Here is a 10,626-nt window from a genome sequence, read left to right on the forward strand (position 1 = left end):
ACTATCGGAAGTCGTCAGTGACACTGATACAGTGATCAGTAAAAATCGATTCACTGATCAGTGACACTGGTGACAGCGCAGTGAAGGGGTTAACTGGGGGGGGGGCGATCAGGGGGTTAAATGTGACCTAGGTGTGTTCTAACTGTTAGTGTAGTGCTTTGTACTCACTTTTTGTATGTCTTCTTCTCTGTCTGGAACGGAATGTGTCCAGGCAGAGAAGAATGACATCATATCCTGTCCTGTGTAAATGTCAACACAGGACAGGATAGGACAGGGTCTGATCATCTGATTTCAGCCAGACATCACTGGCTGAAATCTAATGATTGATCCCTCCGAGATCGAATGGTGTCACCCGCAGGTTGGGGGGAGCGCGCACGCGCGCGCCCTCTGCCGGCGAAAACATCGGGAGCGTGGAACCCGTTTTAAAACGTGGTTTTGCGCCCCAGTGCCACTCTGCACACATATATATACAGTGGCAGGGTGGCAAGCGGTGAAACATGTCCAGTAAAAAATGTAAAAATTTTGTCATAAATTTAGGCAAAAATATATTCTGCTATGTCTTTGCTAAAAAAAATACCAATAAGTGCAAATCAATTGGTTTACATGAAAGTGTTGGCGTTTACAAATGGTGGTATAGATACTGGAATTTTTTTTTTACTAGTAATGGCGGCAATCAGTAACTTATAACGGGACTGCGGCGGACATTCTGACACTGGGGGGAACTGACTTGGTGTCACTGAAGTCCCCAGTGACACCAATACAGTGATCATTGCTAAAAGAAAAGCACTGACACTGTACTAATGGCACTGGGCAGGAAGGGGTTAACATGAGGGTTGATCAAAGGGTTAACTGTGTGCTGGGAGTATTTTACATAGGGGCTGTGTCAGTGTGCTTCACTGTAAGCACACTGCTTTGGATGGCTGTGCACAGCACAGCCATCCAAAACAGTGTGCCTGAGCTGACAGGGAGGAAAACTGTTAATAAACAAAACAGTTCTCCCCGTTGGAGATCGCCAGAAATCTCCGGGCGCCGGCGAGTAATTACCGGCCGGGACCCGGTGATTGACAGCCATGGCCGCAAACGGTGGAGCGGGTAGGGAGCTCCTGCGGCTTGTGCTTACCCCCTACCTTGAAATGCAAAATCCTGTATATACATGTGATTTTGTGGATCCGTGCCGCACTGTAGCAGTATTTCTGCTATAGGGTGGATGGGAGGCGTTTAATGTGCTATTCATCTGAATGTAGATACAACAAATGTATATACAACATTGTTGTTGTATCTACATTCATATGAATAGCACCTTAAAGTGACAGTGCACCTATTTAGGGAGAAACAAAAAAAACAGATTCCTCCATCCACATAGGCGAGGTGGGTAGAGGAATCCTCCCCGCTGAGACATTGTATTGTGACAGCGGGACTCTCTGCTGTCAAAAGACACCGATTAATGGTTGCAGCCCTTGATGAGGAAAAAAAATTTGATCAAAGTTGATCATTAGATTCACTTCTATTGAGCAGGAGCAGCCATACATGAATCAAAATTCAGCCAGTATCTGCTGAACCTGCTGAATTTGGATCCATCTATGGGCAGCTTTAGCTTAGGGTGAAGGTCTGCTTTAAGAACGAACTGGTGATTTTATGCTGTAGCTCTGGTACCTTTGCCATAGTTATGAAAGCAATGTTAATACCTACTGCTGTGCCAGGTTATAAAGTAACAAAGCAGCCAACTTGCAAGTCTGCCGTTCAGAAATAGTGCTTACCCATTGTAAATGTGAATGTGTTTCAGAGGCTCTGGCAGATGTACAGAGCAGAGGTTACTGTGATAACGTGCCATCTAGTAATTGTTTGTACAGCGAGTTTACTACAAATACTCAAAACAACAACCCTGAACATTGCTTTTAATTAAATATATTGTGATCAGGTTTGATCAGCAAGACAGATTGTGCAATATCAATAACCAGGTTGATTAATGCCTGAGCCAGGACAAATGTAAAGTTCAACTTTGGAACATGTTCCCATAGCCGCAGGTGCTCCCACTGCGCCCACCTCCCCCATCCTTCTGACAGATAGTACGGGGAGAATTTTCTCTGTAATATCTGTCAGATTTGAAAAGAGTGTGGCCGTGCGGGGTTCCACCCACACAGCTGCATCACTCATTCACAGAGTTCTGTGAATGAGTGCCTACAAGTCCCAGCAGCCTTAGCAGCTGTCGACTTGTAGTTTTTAATTAACTACCAGGGTGCTGTGCAGTGCCATGGTAGTTTATTGAAGCTTCCTATCAGAATATCTGCTTGCTCATAGATCTCGTACAGCAAGCAGGTATTCTGACAGGTCTGCAGGAGACCTGCATGGCATCAGCAATCTACTGATCCCTGGTGAAATGCTTTACAGGCTCCTTTGGACAAAAATAATCAATGCACATTTTTGTACTTGCAAAAAAAGTGCTTTTTATTACTTTTTCCAAAAGTGAACTTATCCTTTAAGGTGACCAGCATAACTCCCATGGCTTTAAGTACCATCTCTATGCTGATGACACACAAATGTATCTTTCTACCCCTTACCTCACCCCTTCAGTCTCCTCTCGCATTACTAACCTACTAAGTGACATATCAGGATGGATGTCACTCCACTTCCTCAAACTCAATCTTTCCAAAACGGTGCTCATAATATTCCCTCCAGCCTGTGCCCCCTCCCCTGACTTCTCCATCAAGATCAATATTACAACCATCAGTCCCACCCCTCATGCCAATCGCTGTCCAAATCTTGTAGACTTCACCTCCATAACATCTCCAAGATGCACCCGTTCTTAACCTCGGAAACCACTAAGCAACTTATTCACTCCCTTGCTATCTCTCACCTTGACTATTGTAACTCCCTCCTCATTGGCCTATCTCATCGCAGGCTATCCCCTCTTCAGTCTATCATGAATGCTGCTGCCAGACTCATCCACCTTACTAACCATTCTGTATCACCCACCCCTCTCTGCCAATCCCTCCACTGGCTTCCCATTGCTCAACGGATAAAATTCAAACATTAACAATAACATATATAGCCATTTATAACTCTGCCCCAAATTACATCACTAATCTTATCTCCAAATATCACCCAAACCGTATTCTCTGCTCCTCGCATGACCTCCTACTATCTAGCTCCCTTGTCCCCTCCTCCCATGCTCATCTCCATGACTTCTCCAGAGCCTTCTCCATCCTCTGGAACTCTCTACCCCAATTTATGAAACTATCGCCGACTCTACTCACTTTTAGGCAATTTCTGAAAACCTCTCTCTTCAGGGAAGCCTATCCTGCCCTCAGCTAATAATGGAATCTTCTGTTCCTACTACCAGTCTATCCCCCACAGTTATTACCTTTTGTACCACTAGCCCCTCCCTCCTAGATTGTAAGCTCCAAGGAGCAGGGCCCTCCTAACCCTCTTGTATTGAACTGTATTGTTGCTGTATTGTCTCCCTTTATATTGTAAAGCGCTGAGCAAACTGTTAGCGCTATATAAATCCTGTATAATAATAATAATAACAACAGGCAGGTGTCTGGCATTTTTTATTAGACTGTCCACAGTGGCAGTCTTTCATGATAGGTTAGCTTTAAGCAAGCCATAGACATCAGAGTAGTGGCTGGATATGACAGCTGAGATCTTTCTGTAAACAGGCATATTGATCACCTGAATTTTCATGTTTATGGCCATACAGGATAGAGAGGGAGCGCAAAAAACATCCTGGTGCTAGCTACTCTTGGGGAAAATAGCATCTGTTCTCTGTTTGCTATTAACCCTAAGATAAACTAGCAAGGGTTGTCTACAGATCTCCACTTGTGCCCCTATTCATAGGAACAGTGACCATTGCTCTGTATGTAAAGCCAAACTCCAGGCAAGGAGTTATCTTGCTGTTTCTGTGACACCCATACACATATAGGTAGTGGGGGTGTCACTAGGATATAAAATACAGGGGATTGGTTTCAGTAATTACCCCCCTGTCACACCTTATCACCCTCTCTGTGCACCATACATTTCCCCATGCTGCTCAGGCCCCCTGTGTGCCCCCACCCCTGCAGTGCTGCCAGCTATTCTCCCCTCCTTCCTACCAGCAGCTGCGAGCACACAAAGGATTCTTCATGGTGGAGAGTGGTGAAAGGTTCCGGTAAATACTGTATGTCACATTTTACCATCCCCTTTCTTTCTTGGATGAACACAATGAGTGATCAATCACTCACTGTGTTCATTCATAACTGAAGCATAGTAAACTCCATATTTTTTTAAGGGGGGGGGGGGGGTCCCTGTCAGGTTGGCTGTATGGGCCTCGTGGTTTCTAACAGCAGCCCTGGTTGTGGGTTTAGTAACACTTTAAGCAAATTTGAACATGCTTGTAACAACCTTGGACATACACACTGACCACTTTATTAGATTAGGTACACCTTGCTAGTTGGACCCCCTTTTGCCTTCAGAAAGCCCTAGAGATGGTTGTGCATGAAAATCCCAGTAGATCAGCGTTTTTTTTAAATACTCAGACCAGCCCGTCTGCATCAACAACCATGCCACATTCAAAGGCACTTAAGTTCCCTTTTCTTCCCCATTCTGATACTTGATTTGAACTTCAGCAAGTCGTCTTGACCACGTCTACATGCCTAAATGCATTGAGTTACTTCCATGTGATTGGCTGATTAGCAATTTATGTTACAAGCAATTGAACAGGTGTACCTAATAAAGTGGCCGGTGAGTGCATATTCAGACAAAAATGTTAAATAAACAACTATTGTAACTCCCTCCTCATTGGCCTACCTAATCGCAGGCTATCCCCTCTTCAGTCTATCATGAATTCAAAACATTAACAATAACATATAAAGCCATTTATAACTCTGCCCCAAATTACATCACAAATCTTGTCTCCAAATATCACCCAAACCGTCCTCTCCGCTCCCACGACCTCCTGCTCCTCCCTTACGTCCTCTATGTCCTCTTCCCATGCTCATCTCCAGGACTTCTCCAGAGCTTCCCCCATCCTCTGGAACTCTCTACTCCAATCTGTCAGACTATCGCCTACTCTGCCCACTTTTAGGCGATCTCTGAAAACCTATCTCTTCAGGGAAGCCTATCCTGCCTTCAGCTAATAATGTAATCTTCTATTCCTCCTATCAGTTCATCCCCCACAGTTATTACCTTTTGTACCACCAGTCCCTCCCTCTTATTTTGTAAGCTCCAAGGAGCAGGGCCCTCCTATCCCTCTTGTATTGAACTGTATCATTGCTGTATTGTTTCTTTTTATATTGTAAAGCGCTGAGCAAACTGTTGGCGCTATATAAATCTTGTAAAATAATAATAAAAGGGCAGACTCATTGGGTAAGTTTTTTTATAGAAGTCACTCTTCTATGTAACACTGTTCAGGACTTCAGTCCAGCAGAGGCAAGGTTGTCAGTTTACTAGAGGAAGTAAGAAGGTCACTGAAATTTTTGGCAGGATCAAAAGGTGTTTTTTGTACTTGCAGTGTTTTAGTTAGACACAGTATGGGCAATATGCAGGCTCTATAGGTTTTTAAGTTGTTTTTATTTAAAAAAAAAATTGCTGTTGTGGGGAAACTATAGAAAGACTGAATACTGCAGATATGCAAATATTCTGTGGTTTATTATGGAGGCTTCTGCACTTGCCACATGCCATCAAATGAATAAAGCTGGCCATACACTGTTAGATGTTTTTAGTTCAGCCTGCAGGCTGAATGAAAAAAAAAAAAAAAACAAGCATATTCTTCCATCCACGTTACACAGCATGGATGGATGAATCTGCAGGGCTGGCTATTGTATTCTGACAGCCGGTGACGGCTAATTGGATAAATCCACTCTATGCCTGCCAATTTTTCTCCTGGCTCCTTTATTTTTTTTTGTTGAAGAATGGCAGGTGAGGGGGAACTGACAGGGCCACCCACGAACCAAATTTGGCCAGTTCACTGGAAACCAGGTGAAATTGGCTCTGTGGATAGTCAATCCCTTACAATGAACTTCTGCTATTTGTTCACAATTGGTTTGTTGAATGTACCACTGGATATTTGTTCACAAGCACCAGCACAATATTCATGTAACCAGGCTATCAGCTGACCCATAGCAATCGCATTGTGCTTCTATAAAGCTGGATACACATGGGCCGAAAATCAGCTGAGAAAGGTTGGTTGGTACAGCTGTCTGTTCTACAGAAGACGATCTTATGACTGCTTTCTGTTGAAAGGGCATACTGGAAAGCCAGCATCCAAACAGCACCCGGTCAGTGCTGGCAGCCATTGTGTGTGTTCTGGCAGGGAAGGGGGAGGGGAAGTCCCCCTGTCAGAACACAAAGGCACAGCGGGTGAGATTGCTGCACTAATATTGTTGTGTTATTACGGTGGTCTATCAGGTTTTTTTTATTCCTTCAGCCTGCTGGGCTGAACAAAAAAAAAAAACTTATAATGTGTGCCCTGATTAAAGGCTTGTAGCACTAAGTCTCGGTTCACACTACTGCTACCCGAAAGTCATTCGACTTGCTGTATAACTTTCCTAGGCAACTTGAGTACTAGTTTGAAGCAACTCTGAAGAAACTTTCAGGGAATGCCTGGGTATTCTTCCTGTAATCTCGGATCCAAATGACATCAAAATAGATGGGGATCCGTCTTGGAGGCGACTTCTATTAAAGTATATGGGCACAAGTCGGATAGAAGTCGCCTTGAAGAAGTACAGGAACCTTTTCTAAAGCCTGCAGGACAAGAGCTTGCTTATGATTGGATGTTTGAAGAAGACAGCTTCACCTTCTTTACTAAACTAAGGAAATATTTCACATTTCAAATTAAAAATTCTCTACTCCTTTAGTAAATCAACCCATAAAAAAACGGACATTTTACAGATGAAAAATACACTATACAATACTTTTACTGTGACACTGAGCCATTTCCTTAATGTATATAAAAACAACGAATATTCATATTTGCTCCCTTTTGGTATGTTAAATACACCATTGGAAGCATTTTTATATCTGTTTGAATGCAGAGCTTCCCTGTGTCCTCTGAACACTTCCTGCTAGATTTTAGAGTCTAGTTGTTATCTTGGACTACAAAATGACTGGCCTTTATGTTGTAGTAATCTGACAGTGGGAGTGCTTGATTACTTCAACAAAATGCAATGGGTAGGGCTGACACCACTCCGGTTACAAAATTATTGTGTATTGTCAGCTTACAAAAGAGCTTAAGAGGTGAGTGCATTTCTGACACATTAACCAGTGTTCTTCTGTACTTGCAGGGTCATTAAAGGGATAAACTTTGGGGAAAATGCATGCCTGGAGTTATTATTATACAGGACTTATATAGCGCCAACAGTTTGCTCAGCGCTTTACATTATGGAGTTTGCATGTTCTCCCTGTGCCTGCGTGAGTCTCCTTTGGGTACTCTGGTTTCCTCCCACACTCCACAGACATGCTGGTAGGTGAATTGGCTCCTGTCTAAATTGTCCCTAGTATGTGTATGTATGAATGTAAGTTAGGAACCTTAGATTGTACGCCCCTTGAGGGTTAGGGGCTGATGTGAATGTACAATATATATGTAAAGCACTGCGTAAATTGATGGCGCCATATAAGCACCTGAAATAAATAAACAAACAAATGCATTGTAGAGATGTGCTGCAGTTTTTTTTTGCCTATAGATATGCTTAAGCAGCTTTTTACAACCCATACAGAACAAGATAGGTAATCATACTCTGTACAGGCTTCTGACTAGACAGTCTCCGGCAGTGACCAATGACTGCATTAGTTGATTTTATTGATTTTAAATAAAAACAGTTCTATCCACTTTGTGTTTTTCAGAAACCTCATTGTACAACTACTAACTTTTTCTTTCTTTTGAATCAAAAGGAATGTTGTGAAGTTTCTAAAACTAAGTTTCTATACTAACATGTGGGTTGTCACTGTGCTTGTTTTGTATGCTAGGGTCACCTATGATCCAGTAAGGTAACCTGACCAAAAGAATTAGATATGACCTGGAGGGATGAACAGGCTGTATAACCTACAAAGCAAGGAGAACCTTTTACACAGTTACTAGCACTGCACAAACCAATGATTATCTGTTGTTGCTGTACATTGGTTACAGTCATTTACAGGGCAGGGTGTTGTAGAGTGACAATATAAATTAATAAAAACGAATGTGATTGAGAAGTCGTTTGTATGGTCTTAATCCTTTCATTAAATTGTATGAGCTTCATACAATTATCCCACACAATGTAAGTAAACCCCCCATGCTGCCCAAGAGGTGTATAGATGGGATAGTAATTGTTTTTTCAGTCTTGCTATTGTTTTACAGATTACCTTGACAATCACATCAATTAACAGTATCAGTAGGGCTGTTTTCACCAGTTGTTTATTTCTCAAGGATAAACATATGATAAAACTAAAGCTGCCAAATAAACATCAGAAACCTAGGAAATGAATGCACTATCTAACTACACCTCAAAGTTTACAGATTTTACTTTTCCCCAAAATGCAAACTCTGGTTGCATAAACATTCCTGTTTAGACAATGATATAAAGAGGTTGGTATGTGTTCACAGGGGGCAAGCAGTCACAGTGCTGGCTTATCTCAAGGGAAATAAAAGTGATTGGATAAGTTTTAGCAACATAGCCAATAAATGTATAGGACATCAAAGGAACAACCATTCAGAGTTCTGTTTGCTGAGACTAGACCAATATAAGCTGGATGTTGTCTGCACTTTGTGCTTTAGCTCCTTGCATTGTTACATTGCTACCTTTTGCCCTTTGCCCTTTGCATTGTTACATTGGCTGCACAGTGGCTTAGTGGTTAGCACATCTACCATGCAGTAAATGTGTCATGGGTTCAATTCCCAACTATAACACCTACTGCATGGAATTTGCATGTTCTCCCTGTGCTTGTGTGGGTTTCCTCCAGGTAGTCTGGTTTCCTCCCACACTCCAAAGACATGATGGTAGGTTAATTGGCTCCTTTCTAAATTGTCCTAGTTTCATCCATGGCTATGCATGGTAGGGGTTGAGGAAAGACCTGACAACCTACCCTGTAAAATAATTGCTAAGATAATTCATGGAAAAAGTTGCTTATGAGTGACGGTCCATGCAATCGCCAAGGGTCGGATACGACTAAATAGATAGATTGTTACATCAACATTTTTCATTGCACTACCTTAATACATAAGCAATATTCTCCTCTCACCTTCAACTTCCAAGATGAGTCTGAATAAGGGCTCGTTCACACTAGGCTGTTTTGCCAACGCTTGCCAAACACCCCTATAGCGTTTGGCAAGCGTTGGTCCGGCGTTTGCAGAGCGTTATAAACGCTCCGCAAACGCCGCATGCGCGGTTTAGCGGCGGTTGCTAGGCGTTTGCCGAGCGTTAATAACGCCCCACAAACGCCTATAATGCAGTTTGAGTGGTGTTACCGCTCCGCAAACACCCCGCAACCGCGTCGCAACCGCACCGCAAACGCCGGCCGGGCGTTTGCGGAGCGGCACCATAGACAAGAATAGGAGGCTTCAAAGCCTCCTGACTCGTCCAGAGGCGTCCGTTTTGCCGCGACGCAACGCGACGCGACGCAAACGCTCCCGTTAGAACAGCACCATGTGCTGTAATGTGCAGAATTGGCAGAGGCATTTGGGAAGCGGTAAAAACGCTTACCAAACGCCTCTCTGCCGCCTGCACACAAGGCTAGTGTAAACGTAGCCTAACAGTAAAATAAGCATGAAATGACATTTACTACTCCCTTTTCTTATGTATTAAAACCACCTATCCACCAATCCTACCCCTGAGGATAATGCACCAAAAATGCACCCCCCCCTTCATAAGCATATTAACGTTTGATAACTATATCAAAAGTCATTGAAATGCATGGTATTTTAAAATCCAGCAAATCTTATCAAGAACTGGACTGAACATTTCTATCCCATCACAACACATTGTCCCTTTAAATTGTTTGCAGCCAAACACACAGTGGCAGATAATTTACCATCTTCGTTTTACACTCTCAAGGCATATGTTTCTACATGCAGCATTTGATATAACTAGCTGCAGAGTAACCGTTCTTGCAAGAAAGTCACTTCAGAGCAAATTCCAACCCCCCCCGCCCCCCCCAAAAAAAATAAAATAAAAAATTATAAGCTTTCAGAAGGTAGTAAGTTTCTAAGCCAAGGTATAAAGTACATATGCTTATGTACAAATACAACTTTAATGGATTATTTTAACACCTTAAAAATATAAAGATCTAAAAAATACTTAAAATAGAGAAGATAAAGAAAACTACAGTACCTTCTCTTTCCTGTCCATTGTGATCTTGTCCAGCGAACTGCAGGAGATTGAAGTCTGACTTGTGAATGATCTATGGTTAAATACAGGTATAGAAGAGAGGCAGTCCTAGGGGAGGGAAGCTCAGCAATTGTGAAACTGCTTTAGGGGCAAAAGGACATTATTTCTGGTGTCATTTAGAATTTCTTGGGGACAGTCGGTACACATTTACCCTATACTGTATACAAGAATTAATAACTGTTTTATGCTGGCAGAGCCATATGTCAGGGCGCTACCTTAACCTATTATAATGTAACTCGTATAATATACAGTTTGTATGAACTTATATAACTTGTATACAAAATATAAT

At 42.5% G+C, this 10,626-nt stretch overlaps 1 protein-coding gene across 1 annotated transcript in view; it reads right to left on the reverse strand.

The window, feature by feature from the left end:
* Window positions 1–10,360, reverse strand: part of SLC2A2 (solute carrier family 2 member 2) — a 66,990-nt gene extending 56,630 nt beyond the window's left edge. The window contains exon 1 of the mRNA XM_089675494.1: window positions 10,281–10,360. Coding sequence (XP_089531620.1) covers window positions 10,281–10,298 — 18 coding nt within the window. The 5' untranslated portion in view covers window positions 10,299–10,360. The remainder of the gene's footprint in view (window positions 1–10,280) is intronic.
* Between the last annotated feature and the right edge of the window lie 266 nt (window positions 10,361–10,626).

Source organism: Staurois parvus, unplaced genomic scaffold (assembly GCF_062004578.1).
Source record: "Staurois parvus isolate SC_StPar_1 unplaced genomic scaffold, SC_StPar_1.0 ptg000155l, whole genome shotgun sequence".
Lineage (NCBI taxonomy): Eukaryota > Metazoa > Chordata > Amphibia > Anura > Ranidae > Staurois > Staurois parvus.